The 19,641-nt window shown below is 41.9% G+C and overlaps 1 protein-coding gene across 1 annotated transcript in view; it reads left to right on the top strand.

The window, feature by feature from the left end:
* The window catches only part of LOC108799365 (rho guanine nucleotide exchange factor 28-like), a 100,000-nt gene that overhangs the window by 51,632 nt on the left and 28,727 nt on the right, over positions 1-19,641 (top strand). Inside the window, exons 11-15 of the mRNA XM_018571228.1 lie at positions 410-458; positions 2,580-2,718; positions 5,504-5,625; positions 7,046-7,186; positions 17,066-17,313. Of these exons, the coding sequence (XP_018426730.1) occupies positions 410-458; positions 2,580-2,718; positions 5,504-5,625; positions 7,046-7,186; positions 17,066-17,313 (699 nt within the window). The remainder of the gene's footprint in view (positions 1-409; positions 459-2,579; positions 2,719-5,503; positions 5,626-7,045; positions 7,187-17,065; positions 17,314-19,641) is intronic.

Genomic DNA, 19,641 nt, shown 5'->3' with positions numbered 1-19,641 from the left:
CTTGCTCCAAGTCACTGACTCATTTGGTTGTTAAACTCTGTGTAGGATCTCATAGCATTTATTGCTGCATCCGGCTCATGAGACGCGTTTAGTATGTGCCTAGCCTTCCAAACACTCCATGGTTGAGGCATGGTGCGGCACCTTTTCATCTCTGGCTCATGACTTATGTTCTATCCTGACAACACAAAGCATAGAGAACAATTGAGTTTACAAATGTAAATATTTGCAGATCACAAGCTCACAAATCACGCACTTGCTATTAGAACTTTTTTTTTTACTTGACATTTTAAAATGCATCAGTCATTAAATTAAGAGGATGATATGACATGGCGTCATTGCTGCTCTTGCCTTTAACAAGCTACTAGACAAAATGATGAGCCATTCATTTTCATTTTGTTTCTTCTAACAGAAATTTCAGGACCGGTACAACACAAAACACAAATCGGCAGTCATTTCGAGTAAGTAGATTTACAATTATAACATTCATTCTTGCTTTTCAGTACATTAAAGGAGCTGACTTTTTTGATGGGTGCAAAATTATGTTGCAGCCTTTGAGCAAGGGAAATACCCCACTGTTGCTACATGGTAAAGTCAAAATCACGTGGAAAGTTAACATTTTATTTAAAGAAGCCAACATTTGTAGGGTTATTGAGCCTGTTCATTTCAGGTTAAAGCAAAAAATTCATATAAATATATTTCTCATAAGTCATATAAATATATTCCTCATTAGCCGCAAAGGATATCAATTGCAAACCTAAATATTACCTTGTAAAAGTAATGTTGACACTATCATCATGATGCACACAGCCTGTGCAGAGAGCAGAGCTGTGGGAGGGGCCCAGCAGGTCACACACTCTACGGGCTGCCTGCAGAAAGCCCCCAAGGGGTAGGGACAAGGCCAGTCACCCTGCACAAGGAGAGAAAGCAGGGGTGGCTTGTCTTTTATTACTAGAAACCTCTGCACAAAGGCAACATATAGGAGATGTTTCATGCTAGATTACCATATATGCCTGGAGGGGCACCAAAATTGAAATATGAATACACATGGTTCTTATTTATTTGTCTGGATTTCAGCTTTAACATATACACATTATATAGGAATATAACAAGCTCACACATTGCCCATCCTAGACATCCAATTCATATTGCCACCATCATAGCCTCAGTTTATTAGTATCTCGAATTGAATTTGAAAAGCAAGGTGGGCCATTAACCGATTTCTTTGTATATACCTTTTAGATTGATCTTCACATACATCTATTGTAAAGATATAACAGCCATCTACCTATTGTTGTAACACTTCACAACTCAAGTGGGGCTATTGCTGCTTTAGATTGTAAGCTCTCACGAGCAGAGGTCCCTCCTAACCATCTTGTCTTGAATTGTACTGTAACTATACTCTTTTCCTTTATAATATAAAGTGTTGTGCAAACTGTTGGTGCTATATAAATCCTGTATAATAATAATAATAATAATAATAATAATAATAATGTGCCACATTTTCAGTGAGTGCTGAATTGCATTTATAGGAAACACATGCTTATTTTGTCTGTTTTATGACAGTATGTTAAATATCTTTACAAAAGTTGTATGTGAAGATGAACCTACAAGGTAATACACTATTCAAGCTATCCACTGTGTATTTATTCACATGTCGGCTAGAACTATGAGGTGAGTGGAAATCACTCATCTCATAGTTCTCCTTTAAAAAAGCCGGGTATACACGGTACAAATTTCGACCAGTTCCCGATGGACCGTCCAAAATTCGCATAGTGGGTGCCACTGTCGGCACCTTTCCTCCTGGCATATTCTGACAGGCCACTGTCAAAATACAATGCAAATAGCAGGGAATCATCCATCAGTGCTTGTAAGTGTTGATGGAGGAATTTGTTATAGTTTCTTCATTCAGCCCGCAGGTTGAACAAAGAAAATATAAGCGCGTATACCCGGCTTAAGTGATCAGGCTTCTTTTAGAATGAGAACATGGTTGGATTGGAGGACATATATCAAGCAAATTAGCAATTTTTTATTAATTTATTTTCTTCTTTTTCCTTGAACCTCTAATGTTCATGTAGATAAAAATTATTTGGACACTATACATTGCGTATTGCCTATAATTATTGTACAAATATGTCTAAACTTTGCCATATTAATATTGTACCATGCGTGGTAACTATATTCTCATTATCCTAATCTATATTTCCTGTATTTACTAGTTTCTTGGTTATTTACCTTTCAGTGGAATAAAATTATGTAGCTTCAGATTATTGGTATTGTTGATCTTCTAGAAAGCATGCCGTATAGAATGGTGGGGCTAGCTGAACACATACTGTGCAAAACAGCACGATTGAGCCCTCCAGAATCTACTCATAGCTCAAATATCAGTTTTGGCCGGACGTTTAAATAGCTGTGAATCATTGTCTGTTGGTAGTTTATTGTTCATAAAACTTTAAAGGGATGCAGAATTAGATTCATGTGGAAGCCATATTCCATTATGCATCTGCAGAGGAGGCACACACATTGTTTTCTTTACTAATGCAATGTTATTTATGATAATATTGTTTCTTCACCGTTAACAGATTCCTCATTCAAGGATGTTCCCCAGCCGGTTCCTTCAGCAATGCCTCCTGCAACTTCTGTGTCTGTTGGTGGAAAGAAAGATACAGCGCAGTCATTCCATCCCTTGCCCAGGAGTGTGCCTGTGCCAACCATAGACAGGTCTGTCATACTGATGTTATAAAGTATTGCACATTAGTAAAAATAAGGATTAACTCGGAGCAAATGAAAAAATACAGCTTTTGATCACAGAAATGTATCAGGTATCGGTTCCACACCTTGCACTTATTAGTGTCAAAAAGCTGTATGCAAGTTGGACCTCATAACACTAAATTTAACCCGTATCTGTATAGATCAGTGGTTCATAATGTGCAGTTGGCTAATTGGGCATATAGGAAAGGTTTGCATAGCATAACCCACTATGCTAAAATAAGGAATAAACATATTTGATAGGGGTGTGGAAATGAATGATTAATCCGTCGATTAATCGTTAATTTCTTTGTTCGATCAAAATTATTTTGATCGATCAAAGTACTCACCTCTCCACCGGCTTCCGACTCCTCCCCCCCTCCCCGAGTGGCTCTGTCGGCTAACAAAGGGAAGGGGGGGAGGAGTCGGGTGATGTAGTTGTCCGTGATGGGTAACAAAGGGAAGGAGGGAGGAGTCCGTTGACGTCGATGTCCGTGACGTCACCGGACTCCTCCCCCTTCCCTTCGTTACCTCAGCTGCAAGGACCCAGCAGCAGCCACCTGATACAGAGACCCGCCTCGATGTTCCCGGCCGCTGTCCCCCCACGCTGGTATGTTTTTTTTACAGCACCCTGCTCAAGCTATAGAACATGGAATAGAATATGGCTGAAACTGACTATATTCTATTCCATGTTCTATAATGTCATTGTACTACTAGGAAACTACAAGTCGGCAGTTCAGCTGCGACTTGTAGTTCCCTGTATGATAGAAGGCTGTTTTAATTACTGTCCTCATGAAAGTACTAGTAATACAAAGTCATTATAGAAACATTGAATAGAATATAGTTGAGTTCAAAAGTTACTGTACTATAATGGCATTGTATTTTCATGAGGAAAGTAATTAAAATAGCCTTCTATCATACAGGGAACTACAAGTCCCAGCATGCACTCACTGTCCCTGTACAACTCTCACATATCACGCAGGGAACTACTGCAGGGGGCTTGCATGCTGGAACTTGTAGTTCCCTGGGTGATTTATGTGGGGGACGGTGTACAAAGACCATAAGGGCATGCTGGGACATGTAGTTCCCTGGGTGATGTGGAGAGGTGTACAGGGGCAATGAAGGCATGCTGGTTGTAGTTGAACTGCAAGTCCCAGCATGCCTTCATTCTTATATCCCAGGGTCGCAGGCACTGGTGTTCTGCTACTTGGGGGTTGGGGGAAGTCTCCTGGTTCATGAGTGCATCGGATGTGAAAACCAAAGAGAGAAACAAGAGGGCGCAAAACTAGGTAGCTGACTGCCTGGACCGAACATATCAGGGAAGGTGACAGAACAATAAATATATAAATGTATAATGTACTTACTTATGTGGGTCTGGGAACCAGATGTGAACCGGCCTGTGAGGAGGATCAGGATGTCCAGAATGTATGTTGAATGGCGGCTGATATATTGCCTGAGGCTGCCGCCATTCAAACAGCCCACCTGAGGGTGACCCTGCAGAGCCAACCATAGACTCTCTATGGTGAGCTCTGCAGGGTCTCAGGTGGGCGGTCAAGCCCTCTTACCTGTGAGGAGGTACGTGACCGCTGCACATGTGAATGGCTGCGTGTTTCTCCTCACAGCCGCCAGTGACTGCCAGCAGCCTGAAATGCCATAGCGACCCAGGCGGCCCGCACGGCATCAGGGGGATGTCTTGACTGGGCCCCACTGTGGCCCGGGGGCCCCATAGCGGTCGCCTGGGTCGCTATGGTGATTGTTACACTACTGCTTCCATCAATCGGAACCATATCTCAAAGGTGTTGCTTGGATAAAGTACCTTTTAAATGAAAATATAGTTACGAGGATCACGTATTAAATAAGAAATTCAAACTTTTGAAGGATTTACTGCAGCTCAATTTAGAATTTGTGAAATCCGTTTCATAGACTTTAAAGGATTTGATTCACACCTGTGCGTCACTAAATCTAGCCAATGCACTTTGAGGAATGTTGAGGATCCCATTAGAATGTATAGAAGCACTTGTCAACGCACGTTTTAAAACAGAGTGTGCAAAAACACATCAACATGTGCAAAAGTGCACATCCTCATGCGGCGCAACAGCAATGCATGTTGCAATGCATATTGGGGGCCTAGTCACACCTATACCCATTCTACCACATTAATTTATCCTCATTCACCAATAAAGCATGTGTACAGTATTCACATAGGTGTAAAAGAAACCTTAAGGTAGCCATACACTGCTTGCATTTCAACCAATTACTCTGAATTGTCCAAAATTTGAGCTGTGGGCACCACATGGCTCAACAAAATAAACATTTTCACTCACCTTTTTATTTGAAGACTTTGGGTGGAAACTGGTAGGTCAAACAATGACTGATCCAATCAGATGCAGTCACTATTTAGGTGTATGGCTGATGAGTATAATTTCTGGCAGGGAAGATTCCTCCATCCAGGCAGTGGAAATCTAAAGGTGTATGGCTAGATTTAGGCTCAACTTCTGTAATAGAGCACTTCATTCTGAAAGCTGTTAGTCATTGTGCAGAAACTCCATAGAGAAAAAGCTTTAGGATGGTGTTTTGATTTAAAACAAGCGGTCTTTCTTTTTACATTTTATAAAACTTTGAACACAGATCCTGTCATTGAGGTCTTAATGGTTGATGTAGTTATTAATTTGTAACCATCTCAGAGATTTGAACTATGGCAGCATTTTCTACTATATGCTCAAAGAAACGCTAACCCTGTACTTTTTTTAATATCTAGGAGATTAGATCAGACATTGGAATCTGATGGTGACACAAGTGGCTCTAGATCCAGGTCACAGTCGGATGAGCTGTTACAAACATTGGGGACTCCTCCGTCGATGGATGCTTTTCCTATTGAAGGTTGACTTACAGATATTCTTAGCAATTGATTTTAGCATGTGCTCTTTAATTGTTCTGTCAGTGTTTTGTTTTTACATGATCATTCATCATAGCTGTTTTTAGAACTTGCACAAATTCCATTTAGTCCATTGTATATTAATTGAACAAATGGAGCAATACGCTTTCAAATGGTTAGCATTCCTGCCGTGCAGCTTTGAGGTTCTGTATTCAGTTTCCACCAGGTATATTATCTGCATACATCTATATTTCCTAATGTGCTTGTGTGAGTCTTCTCTAGGCATTTTAGTTTCTCCCACCATGAAAAAGACATTGGCTTCCAGTATTTATATAGTGCTCACATAATTTACAGCACTTTACAAAATACTCAGGTTCACTGACATCAAGTCATGTCCTCAAAGGACCTCACATTCAACCTCATTCACTGAAGACAATTTGGTAGGATACCATTTAGCCAGCCATTATGTCTTTGGATGTTGTGAGTAAACTAAAGCACCTAGAGGAAACACAAAGGAAGAACATAAAGGGTATACATTTCCCATGTTAATAGTGTGGTTACATGTTCCAGTTTTTATAGTTAGCCCATTAGTAATTAGTGTAAAGCAGCCTGATTACAATGGAGCTGACAGTGTCCTCTGTCATTGGCCTCTGAGTATTATTATTACCTTTTTGATAAATCTCACTTATTGAACAGCATGTCATGAAGTGCATTCGCATTAAAGGAGAACTATGGGGTCAGTGCTTTTCCCCATAGTTCTCCCCAGGGTCACGGGAGGACACAAACTAGCGTCCTCCCGCCACCCAAAGCTCAGTATACCGCGAGCTACAGCTTGTGGTATACTGAGACCTCCGCAGCAGGGACGGATCCCGACATTACTGTCGAGATCCACCTAGCTGCGTGATTGACAGCTGGCTCTGCCTATCTAGAGGCAGAGCCAGCTGTACCCGTCCCCTCCCCCATCCGTTCCGCCAGCCAGCGCTGAAGGATCAGGGAGGGGGGGAATCCCCTGCAGGGAGCCGTGAGTGACAGTCAGTCGAGAAGTGAGTGAGCGACGTATGTGTTCGCTCACTTCCCGATCTATTGTGCCGACGTGTGACAGTTTCATTGTCACATGTCGGATCGAACTATGAGGCTGAGTGATTTTCACTCGCCTCATAGTTCTCCTTTATTATCTTCCTCTCAGTAGAGGTTGTATGGTCACTCTTGAGAACATTTAGGTAAAGCCACTTAATCTAACTGTAAAGGTTTGGTATGCTGTAGAAGTTCCATGGATGCTCAGTGATGGCATTCAGGCTCCATGAAGCTGGTCTCCAAGTCACACACAAGCCAAGATGCAAGTAGAAGTAACACAAATGTAAAATGACTGCAGAGGCCTGAATGGCCCATATAAAGTGGGTGACTGTATGTCATTATTTTGCCCAGATGTTGTGGATGCAGCCTTATGGAGTGACTTTAGCAGTGACGCTCTGGAGTTCGAAGCAGAGTCATGGAGTTTAGTTGTGGATTCCAACTTCTGCAATAAACAAGAAAAAGATGTGATTAAAAGACAAGATGTTATTTACGGTGAGTAGATTTGTAAAAGCACAGACCTGCAACAGTTTATTGTGATAGTCACACAAGCCTTGTGTTTTTAAACAAGTGAGCTGCAGGTTTTTTTTCTTTACTGCTATGAGGTGGTGGATTTTATTGTGGGTTGAAGTGGGGTGTAAGTTTAGTTTCTCACATTTTTTGAGAAAGTGAACGTATCCTTTAAATAAGATCAGCAGCTCTAAGATACAAAAAAAAAGTATGAAAAAATTCTAAGACAGTATTTTATGAAAAAAACAAAACAGGGCAATTGTTTATCATACGCAGTGCTTGAGCCAACTAAATGCCATCCAGGTAGGGTTTAGACCGACTCTGTTTAAAGTATCTAAATCCAAACATTTTTGTTGCTGTATGTATAGAGTGGTGAGATGTTAAAACCCTTGTCATTTCTTTAACACTAACAGAAAGTGATAGGGATCCCAATTTTTATGATGGTTACTGGCCCAGTGGGGTAAACCTGTTCCAGTGACAGCTATGAATGAGATAAAAAACCCCCCCCAAAAATAAGGTTTTCACTAACACTTTGTCCTTCTAATGTATTGGACATTTGGGGGAAAAAACCTACTAATGGAAATTCTCCAAACTGCACATTGGTCAAGCAGAGATTTAAGGGAGCAGTGGTTCTCAACCTGTGTAACCTCCAGGCCCACATTTGTCCTTAAGTTGCTACCCAAGTCGCACTGCAATGGAACGCACCGGATTACTGTACTGCGCATTCCAGTGCAGGCGATTGAACTTTGGGCGGGAGGTGTGTTTGGGGTGCCATTCAAATAAATGCCAATGCAATGCACCTCCCAGACCAGAACACGAGGTAGGTGCTATTGCATGGTACAGTGCGATAATCACATGGGACTGTTCGATTAATTCACTGCACTAGTGTGAACGGGTCCTCAAAAACACTGACACGCACAACCACAGACACAATCTCACACACTCACAGACATGCTCAACCACACATACACACTCCAAAAAAATGTAATTTTTTAAATTTTTCTTAAGATCCACCCGGTCTCCCTACCTTACGAGAACTGGAGTGGATCCTCAGCCTGGGGTCCAGTGTGGGCTGCTGAGCTGTGACAGAGCTCCATCCATATGTGCATTGCTTGTACAGCTCCCTTGAATGCCCTGTAGAGGTGCCGGAAGTCAGAATGTGATGTCATTCCAGTCCAGGCACCTCTACAAGACATGCGAGGGAGCTGTAAGCAATGCACGTATAGATGGAGCTCCATTGCGGCCATTGCCCCAGCCCACCCCACCCCACCCCACCTAAAGCGGACACTCGACACAGAGTACCATATTTTAAATGGCTGCTTGGCACAAGAACTGACAATGCTGCACTAGGGGGAGGCTGAGGAGCCTCTAACCTAGAAAAGTGGACGGCACACAGCGACCCACTGAACACAGGGTCGCGACCCACTTTTGGGTCATGACCCACCAGTTGAGAACCAAAGGTGTAGAGAGATCATTTAACTGGCAGATGGTCAAAGGGGAGAAAGTATAATTCTGGTTGTGCAATCCTTCTATACATTTTGTTTGGGGTAAATATTTTTAAATCATTATTTTGACTGAGTGGGTGGTTTCTGGCAAGCACAATGAGAGCTTTTATAGCCCTACAGAAATTTATACCTCCAAACTTTCTGAGATGAGAAAGAGGGACACCTTCTAGCACAATGTATGTAGACAATGGACACCTCTGCCACTCCATCAGTTATGTGGACCATTAAGAATTTTTATGCCAAAAATGATTGGATTGGACCTAATATTGTTTTTCTTTTTCATTATTATGTTTCCTTTATATTGGCTTTTCAAAATAGCAAAAACGTTAATTAATTGATCAGATAAAGGTTTTAGTGCAGAATAAGATTTTTGATAGTTAAATAGTACATTTTCATAAATATCTGTACATCAGATCAATAAGAAGGACAACAGAGAATGAAAGAGGGACAGAAGGAATTGTTTCCAAATGAGAGACAGTCTGTCACGATACTGTGCATGGGTGTCCCCACATGGCATGCAGGTATCTATACGGGAGGACCAAATGTGTGACCACACCAGACAATGCTTATGAGGTTATGAACTTGCAGTTTATTAGACACACTGAAATCAAGTAAACACAAGCAACCCCAACAACACCCACAAGTAACAAGTAATAGCCAACTAAAATTCAGACAGCAAATCACATGCAGAACGTAACCGGGCAAGTGAACCTGGGGAGCAGGGCAACAAGAGGGGAGCCACGGATCAATAGTCAGGGTTCAAGGAGGCTACAGGAAACAGGATACAGGTTAAGGCAACAATACTGTGGCACCAGCCTTACTGCAGGGAGGGATTAAGGCCTTGTTCACACCAAATGCAGAGCAGTTCTGCATGAGTTTCTGCACACGCAGTGCAGTGGGTTGTGCCGCGTTTTTGCTGCATTTTTAATGCGCTCCGGGCCGTTTCTGGTTAAAAAAAAATAAATGTAAATGGGCTTTCAGTGCGTTCCAGGCATTTGCATGCGTTTTTTAAGCGTTTGCATGCGTTCCAGAGCAGGTAAAATAGGGCCTTCTGCAGTTTTTTAACCTGCTCTGGATCTGAACGCTGCGATGTGAACTGGAGCTAAAGATACCATTGGAATACATTGGACGCAGTTTTGCTCCGGTCTGTAACTGCTCTGCTCTGCATCTGCTCCGCGCTTGGTGTGAACAAGGCCTTAATACCCTCCCAGATCAGCACCAGGTGGTGACTAATTGCTGACACCTGCAGGTGAGCCCTGGAACTGCAGGATCTGCTCCAGCGCCACCTGGAGGTGTTCTGGACCCTGACACAGTCCTCCAAATGAGGGACAGTTGGGAGGTATGGAAATTCATTTTTTAAAAACTTTTGCTGCAATTAGCTTTAGTATGGGGCTCACCTAACTGCAAGTGATAGACGGTAATACATGGCAACTTTTCTATTTCATTTAATTATAAATTTGACCCATTAAGCTGTTCCTGTGCTAGATTGGTTAAGGAAATCCATTTTTCCACACTCTCCAGGGTTGGTTCCTGTTTATGTTCATCAAAAGTCATTTTCAGAGCCTATTCAGCAGTGTTTACAGTTCTTTGTCAAATGATTTCTTTCCATTGAAGGAATGTAAACAGAAGATTGCAGAGTTTCTAAGCTTTTACCTTCAGATAATCGTCTGGAGACCAAAACAGGAAATCCTGAGTCCTGATAGAAGAGGTTCTGTGAAGGTCAAGCACAGTCCAGTGCCATTGGCATGTCTGCAATTTCCCCGGCCTATCTGAAGGCCGTTTTGTGGGACTTGCTCAGACTGAGTGCATAGATGTTAGTCAAGATATTAATTTGCCTAAAATATATATCTAGACTTTGGGCTGTCAAACATGTCTCGAGATACAAACGATGCACCTAGGTCGGACATGTCTTACAAGTATCATGCCATATAGTGTTTCCATAAAAATAAATAATGACGCATTTGTCTAGGGAAACTGTAATGGTCTTGGGCCTTTTGTTTTGTTTTTTAGTCATTAAACTGATGTTTTATATCTGTTTTTTTACTATATACATTGATTAATTTATAAAGAAACCTTTAATACATGACAAAGGATTTATAGAGCATCATTGGTTATCTATACAAACAGTATAGCAGTTGCAGCTTGCCTCAATATTGGCTTTCTCTGATTGAAACCCTAAGATGGAGCTGTACAATTAGGGATGAGTCATTCTCATTAGCTGGAGTTAATAAGCTCTGTAAACTTACTTTTTGCTACAGAGGACCTGGGGGATGAGCAGTATCTAAAAAAAACATGAAAAGAAAACTAGAGCTCCGCCTTCTGGCTCAAAGTGAGAATACAAAATATTAATATGCATTTTTTTGAATTTAACTGACTTTTTTGAGTCCTGACCATAATAAACAAAAAAAAATCTACATACATACAAAACTATACATTTCATTTTAATCCATACATCAATCCATACATCTCAAAGTATCACCCTAAACGTCCCCTCCGCTCATCCATTGACCTCCTGCTTTCCAGCTCCCTTGTCCACTCCTCCCATACTCGCCTCCAGGACTTCTCTAGAGTCTCTCCCATCCTCTGGAACTCCTTACCCCAACCTGTCCGTCTATCTCCCACCTTGACTGCCTTTAGGCGTTCCCTAAAGACTCATCTCTTCAGGGAAGCCTATCCCACCTCAACCTAACCACTGAACCTTCACATTCTCACATAATTCATTCCCACAGCTACCTCATGTATCATTTCCCCCTCCTCTTTTAGATTGTAAGCCCTCAGGGGCAGGGCCCTCCTTACCATCTTGTCTTGAATTGTATTGTAACTGTAATGTCTTCCTTATATTGTAAAGCGCTGCGCAAACTGTTGGCGCTATATAAATACTATGTAATAATAATAATAATAATAATCAAAGTATGTCTTTGCAAGCATTGATCATTCTCTTTTGTATGGAGCTAATAAAAGAAGAAATGAGTGGCTGTGTGCTGCATCCACCCACTGACTGAGTTAGGGAGGAGGTTGCAGCGTGACTCGTATCACTTACTCGAGAGAAAGGCCCAATTACACACTCCCCATCGCTTTTGATAGAGCATCTGTTCATCTCTGGAAGAGCCTAAAGCCTGCCATGGGCGTAATGGGGGTTGCCATTACCATTCTTCTTGCTAGTTCCCTGTCATGCCAGCTCCCCAACTTCAGAGCTTTCTAAATGACTGGCTTAGAGCAAGTATACAGATCAGGAGTGTTGACTCTTCTTGCCCGCATTCTTCCCTGGTTAGGGGATAGTATTTTAAAACATCACTTTTGTGTGCTTTACATCTTTCTGTATATATTCAAGTCATGGAATCTTGTAAGTGACTTCTTGGGTTTTTTTTTTTTTTGGAGTCTCTCTTTATCAATATAGATGGCTGTACCTGCAGAGAATGTTCATGTCTCTATACCCCACCAAGGCTCCCTGGCTGAGCCTGATGAGAAAAAAAATAATTAGTGAGGATTTATTTTCATTCCTCCCCTCTTCATAGGTACACATGTGCAAGTTTGCCTAATGCAAACATGCATGTTTGTACAACGATTATTTATGAGAACTGGAACAGGTCCTTTATGTATGGTCGCCATCCAAAGTCTTTAGGTACCTTAAAGCATCTCTGTCAGTCTGTCAAGAAAAAACTAAACCGCAGCTCCTTTCACCAGAAGCTTTATTATACTCACCTGTCAGGTAGCCCATGTGTCCTGCCTTTCCTCAGTGCTGCAGCCTCTGTCTTGCTGCTTGTTGTAGTTCCGCCAACCCCTGTGTCATTACAGAACACAATCTTGAAGTAGGGCTATAACTCTTGCTGCAACAATAGAATGTATTCATTTCCCAAACTAAGGCCTATTCATACAATTGCATTACAGTGTTGTGCAGCAAAGCATGTTACTTTTGTTTGAGTTATGTTATGTCCATTTATTGTGAATGACACCCCAGCAAACCTTGGTGTATTGTTGTTCTTGGTGTATTTCCCTTAATGCCATGCACATCAATGCACGTGCACAAACACACCTCAGTGGTGTAAATGGGCCCTTAAAGTGTGTGTTGTGTGTGTGTGATTTTTTTATGTAACAATGAAACACCCTGGCTCGTCACGTTTCAGTGAATGATTGCACAGTTTTGGTAGACCTCTACATGGCTGAAAACAAACATATATTTTACAAAAAGTCTCATTGGCAAATTGTACATTGTGTTTTAATTACACTCAGCAAATAACCTTTTATGACTCCTTCACACCATCTGATTACAGTAACACATTGTACCACATTGTAAGTGTGTTGGCGTGCTTCAGTACTAATCATTTTGAATGCCCCCCGCCCCAACACACCTCCACAACTCAACTGCTTTGCAACAAAAGCATCCTGCACTACATTGGCTTGTGTTGTGCATTGGTACCTATTTATTTGGAAACTATGATGCGCTGCAACACTCCTCAACCCACAAGAAACATGTACGTTGTGGCGCACAGCATTGTAGTGTGAATGTAGTGAGAACAGACCCTCCAGCATTTTGATCCTCCAGGCTAAAATATCAGCTTTATTTAATCTGCAAGGGAAGCTGGTCTTTAAGATATCAACATTGACCAAATTGATCCTCCAGTCCAACAATCATTTTCAAAAGATTGTTTGAAAGTGCCCAATTTATTATCATTTATTGTAATGTATATTGCCAAGATTACAGTAGGATTGTAGAACCTATGTACAACTCCCTATAGATTTACCAGCGGTTGTCTACTTCAGGAGCCTACCTGAACAACCCATTCAGTTTAAATCCATTCAGGTCAGCCATCACCTACCCTTGTTACACGGAATGTGTTGTATACAGCAGATATACAACAGATTTATTCATCAATCAATTTGTACAGAAACTCTTTTTTTTTTTTTGTTTGCTAATGAGTCTGTTTGGTAATGTAATCATCATAAAATTATGTTAATGTGATTATATGAGAAAGTCTATAAACATAGGTCACAACATGTTTGGGGAAGTAAGCCTTTTCATTTTCCAGATATTCAATTTTCCATCACCTACGCACGAGGTTGCTTACATTTTGTCATGCAGTTTAGAATGTGGCATGTGATGAGCAGTGTAGGGATGCCTTTTGTGAGCAAGAACAAGCGCAATGATCCTTGTGAGTTTGTTCAAATATATCTGTAGAGGCTGCTGAAAAGCAATTAGGCATTGCTGGGTTTTTATCGGAATGCCCAGCATGCTTTGCAAATACATTGGGTGTATCCTGTGATATATATTTGTTAAAGATTTTATAGAACTCGTATAATATATAAACCATCCATTTATAAACATTTAAGCCTTTTACGTTTTAAAACATTTTGAATAAAGCTTGCTATTTCCAGATATCAACATAATATATCCCCAAACCTCCCTCTGCTCCTCTAGAGCATGTCCTGGTGTTATTTTTTATTTACCTTGTCCATGTTGTATAACTGTTATACTTCCTGTGACAAGTAACTCCACGCTTAAGACATTCTTGCAGCAGGGCCAGCTACCTTGAGCTTAGTTTGATTGACATATATATGCTCCCCAGAACTACACTTTTCGGGAACCCTGTCCCCACACACAGTGACCGGTAGACACGGACAAGTGCATATTTCAGCAACTGCTGATCTACTCGGATTTTCACGCTCAACCATCTCTACAGTTTACAAAGAATGGTCTGAAAAAGAGAAAATATCCAGTGAGTGGCAGTTCTCTAGGTAAAAATGCCTTGTTGATGCCAGAGGTCAGAGGAGAATGGCCAGACAGGTTCAAGCTGATAGAAAGACAACAGTAACTCAAATAACCACTTGTTACAACCGAGGTACGCAGAAGAGCATCTCTAAATGCCCAACACATTGAATTTTGTAGATAATGGGCTACAGCAGCAGAAGACCACACCAGGCGCCTCTCCCTTCAGCTGAGAACAGGAAACTGGATGGATCCATACTGCTCTTGTATCGGTTGAGGCTGCTGGTGGTGGTGTAATGGTGTGGGGGATATTTTCCTATCACACTTTGGGCCCCTTAGTACCAATCAAGCATTGTTTAAATGGCATAGCCTACTTAAGCAAGTATTGTTGCTGAACATGTCCATCCCTTTATGAGCACAGTGTACCCATCTTTTGATGGCTACTTCCAGCAGGATAACGCACCATGTCACAAAATTAAAATCATCTCCAACTGGTTTCTTGAAACATAATCAGTTCACTGTACTCAAATGGCCTCCAAGGTCACTGGATCTGAATGCAATAGAGCACCTTTGGAATGTGGTGGAATAAAAGATTCATATAATGGATGTGCAGCCAACAAATCTGCAGCAACTGCATGATGCTATCATGTCAATATGGACCAAAATCTTTAAAGAATGTTTCCAGCACCTTGTTGAATCCAACCTATGATTAATTAATGCAGTTCTGACGATAGAACTTGGTGCAAGGTGTACCCACTAAAGTGGACAGTGAGTGTACACTGAGTGGCCAGTTTATTATGACCACCTGACGTTTGTAGGCAGATTAGCTATAATTAGCTATAATTTCGCTCTGACGTTGCTAGAGGGCCAGACCATTATAAATAGGGAAGCAGGTTGTTAACCACGACAGTAGAAGTGATTTTTTTCTGAAGATATGGGTAAACAACGCGATTTAACAGCCTTTGAACGTGGGATGATTGTTGGCGCTCTGAGCCATGGAGCGAGTATCAGCAAAACAGCAGAATTCGTTAAATGTTCAAGAGCAGCTGTTAAAGTGTTTAAAGACTGGACTGTCAGCCGAAAATCTGGGTCTGAACGTGCAAATTGTGGCCGTCAGCAACTAGTCAATGTTAGGGCAGAACGGAGAGTGGCAAGACTGGTACAAGACAACAGAAGGGCAACAGTGCAGTGTCAGATTCCTCGCATCACCTTTCAACATCTCGTGGAGTCATCTCGTGGCCCAACGAAGTACTGATGGGGTGGTCATAATAATCTGGCCACCCAGTGTTTATCAATGTATGCTGGTGGAGAGGAACAGACAGGGGTTGGAGTATAGGCGCACAGTTCTCTCTATTAGGTAGGCCTGGAAACCCTTCCTGTGATTTCAGCGCAACAGTGGCACAGGGATTGGTTAACTAAAGGGAAATAGCCTGTTCCCTTTGCAAGTTACTCGCTGAATGAGGTGAAACTCTGCGGGTTTCCATCATACAGTCATGTGTAAGCAAAAATACTGTTTTTATTTTTTTTTTTCATTTTACTTGCAGGTGATGGGGTATTCTCTCCAAAATGAATTTTCATTTTGTTCAAGCTAAGGGAAAATGCCTTTGCAAAGTGAACAGGCTATATACATTTGTTCTCTGTAAATGGAGGCAAAAACTAATGTTCGTATATTTTCTTTCCAGGTCAAATATCAGGTAAATACTACTTTATGGCCACTAGATGGAACGGAGGACCATAGGAAATAAATGCTAATCTCCCTTGCTCCTCAGCTCCATCTATTGACCATAATGTGGTGCTTTCCTGATATTACATTCAACCGGGAAAGGAAAAAAGCGTATAAAAACGAATTCACACGGAACAAATGTACTGTGACTTGTTTTATAAATACACCACTATGTATATTGACTCATATGGACCACCTGGAGTCCATTATATAATAGTCATACCTTTGTAGAGTGAACTCTGCTCAGTTGCACTGGGCAAGCTTTAATTGAAAAAGGTTGTGTATGATAATGAAAACCATAAATGTTTTGGAAATCCTGCTGTTTATAAGGTGTAAAATAGATGTTGCTAAACAAGCGATTTTCACACACACATAAAGCTTAATACAAAATGAAGGGACATTATAGTAAAAATCATCTTATTGGTGTGCAGTAATGGTTAAAAACCTTGGTTCTGTGCTTGGGCAGTCCTATTTGCTCACTACATATGCAATCTACCATACAGAAATATTTTTATCTGTTTTCCCTTTATAGTTGTTTATCTGGAATGCTCACTGCTTTTACCTAATATACAGATAGCCACTAGAGGTGAGAGGTAGCAATACTTTAGAAATATGTTACAGCAAAAATCATCAAGTCATATAAAATGAACTTAAAAAACTTTACAACAATGTATTGGAATGTGTGCTATATACTGTAGTTTCCTTTTAAAGAAGGCTGTGATAGTGCACACAATCAAGTAGCCGTCTTTAACCTATCATCAATTTAGAGTTAGGAGAACAATGAAAGATGGCTGCTTATTGGCTTTTAAAGTCCAACTGAGTGGACACCGTGTACTTTCAGTCTATGCTGATGGAGCATTTGGGACGTCTATGAGGTCTAGGTTATTTTAGGATTGCCATACTATCCTGTTGTTGTTTTTAATGTCTTGCAGAGCTCATGCAGACGGAACTGCATCATATCCAGACCCTGTTCATTATGTCTGAGGTATTCAGGAAAGGGATGAAGGAGGAGCTGCAGATGGACCACAGCACAGTGGACAGAATCTTCCCCTGCCTTGATGAGCTGCTGGAAAGCCACAAGTGCTTCTTTTACAACCTGCGTGAGAGGAAACAGGAGTCAAGGGAGGGCAATGACGGAAACTTTGTCATCAACAGAATTGGAGATATCCTTGTACAGCAGGTACTGGATGTGATGTCATTCTGAGACCATGCAAACACATTTTTGTAATGTTCCTGTTAGTTTCAAATTATGTTATTCCATAGGTTGGAACACAATAATAAGGTGTCGCTGTGTATGCCACAGTTATGGGAAGGCCCAATGATTAGCTCTACTTGTTTAAGGATAAAAATGTACAGTAGACCGAGTACAGGAGCTGTGCTTCTGTTGCTCTCCAAATACAAAGTCTCCCAGTTTCCTTCCTTCCCTGCAATAGAAATATATGTGAAGTTTGAGCTACAAATTATTCCTTTTATCTGCTGCCAACTCCACTAATCATAGAAACACATGCATTGCTGTGATAATCTCATATACTGGATTTCTTTATGCTGCTATGAGTGTTGTTACAGTGGAGGGAAAATATGGAGTTACATTACCACCTTGAGATACATTTCTATCATGTGGTTTTAGTAATTCTGTGCTCATAGGTCTCGTCATGAATATTGACACCAGTGGCGGAACTAATAACCAAAGGGCCCTGGTTATCTTGGGCCCCGCCCCCCCCACAGCAGTCTCTAATGTTGCAGTAGGGTGCTGGACTTACCTGAGACCCTGCAGAGCACACCATAGATCCTGTATAGCCCACCTGAGACTCTCTATGGTGGACTCTGCAGGGTCCCAGGTGGGCTGGTCTGGTCGTTGGGATGCTGCCTCGGTACAGTTGATACCCATGTAGGAGGCCCCCCAGACCTCTCGCATGGGTACCGGCTATACCCCTCTGATGGCGGTGTTCTATCAAAGGTTGTGACTACGTTAAAATGTGTGACCGGTGACGTGGTCACACGTTTTAACGTAATCCCGCCCAGTTTTTCCGACGGTGGAATGTCCCACCAATAGGTGAAGCATTCCAGTGCTTTCCCAGCTGTTCCAGGGAAGATCGGCATCACAAATCGCATTTGCAGGAGAACCGATCTGCCCTGAAACAGCTGATCGGTCCTGAAATGTCACTTCTCTCTCTGCGATCTCACATTTCACCGCACTCACAAAGTCGCATAGAAGTGACATTTCAGGACCCATCAGCTGTTTCAGGGCAGATCGGTTCTCCTGCAAATCCGATTTGCGATGCCGATCTGCCCTGGAACAGCGGAGAAAGCGTTGGAATTCTTCACCTATTCCACCGCTGAAAAACTGGGCGAGATTACGTTAAAATGTGTGACCACGCCACTGGTCACACATTCTAACGTAGTCTCAAACTTTGATAGATCACATGCCTACCTGTAATCATTTAATCAGAGCAATAGATATTATAAAAGGGAACATTAAAGTGTAATATTCCCCATTATAATCCACTTGTCTAATTACAAGAAAAAGCATGAAATAGCTGTACACAACTACTATCCTCACCCCCCGTCGCTCGGACTTACCCAGCCAGGGAGTTTCAATGTGTGCACTGCAGGGGGCGGGGCTTGTGACACACGCCTCCTGTGACTCCCCTCCCGCCGCCTGTTACTATGTACGCGGCCGGGAGGGGAGGTGAGTCACAGGACCTGCCCCCTCACTGTGAAGCCTGTCGGCAGTGCGTGCCCCGGTGTTCGAACACCGGGACTGTGCACTGCCATATATTACAGGACCCGACCGCACTGAGGCTGTGGTGGTGCCCAGGACCGGATCCCACTGGGCCCCTCCACAGCCTCAGGCCCCGGTGCCCCGGCACTGCCTGCACCGACGGTAGTTCCGCCACTGATTGACACCGCAATGTATTTTATTTTGCCCAGATCAGCTCCCTGACGGTCAGATCTGTTAACACATCCATTGCTCTCCATCAGCTTCCTTTATTATGGCACTTTTTAAATAGTATATTTCTCTCCTCTCCCCTCTCTCTATTGCGCATGCGCCCGTACACTTCTTCCTCTCCATTTGGGAGCTTCAGCCGGGAGCGAGAGGCGCTCGAACATGTAAGTAATTAGGTATTTGTCTACTTTTTAAATTTTTTTTAATCATGAGGCATATATTTACTGCTTGCTAGCAGTAGCAGTAGATAAATGCCAACAAACGTAAGACTTTATACTTTAAACAATGACACACAATTTTTAATGACATGTCACAAATCATCATAGTTTACTGGATTTTTTAGCTTGACAGAATTACTGCCTGCTTTTGAGTCCACCTCTACCAGGAAGTAAAGTATTTCACCAGCACACCAAAGATCTTCATCTACTGCCTTTATTGGCGTTCAAACATAGTGTCAAGGAGATAGTGACATTTCAGGACCACGCAGGGTCCCTTTATCGAGCATAGAATGACATATGATGATAGTATAATTATATATAATAACACATTATATAATTATAT

The sequence above is a fragment of the Nanorana parkeri genome, unplaced genomic scaffold (genome assembly GCF_000935625.1).
Source record: "Nanorana parkeri isolate BGI_ZX_2015 unplaced genomic scaffold, ASM93562v1 scaffold1705, whole genome shotgun sequence".
NCBI lineage: Eukaryota > Metazoa > Chordata > Amphibia > Anura > Dicroglossidae > Nanorana > Nanorana parkeri.
This window is presented reverse-complemented; position numbering and strand designations above follow the sequence as displayed.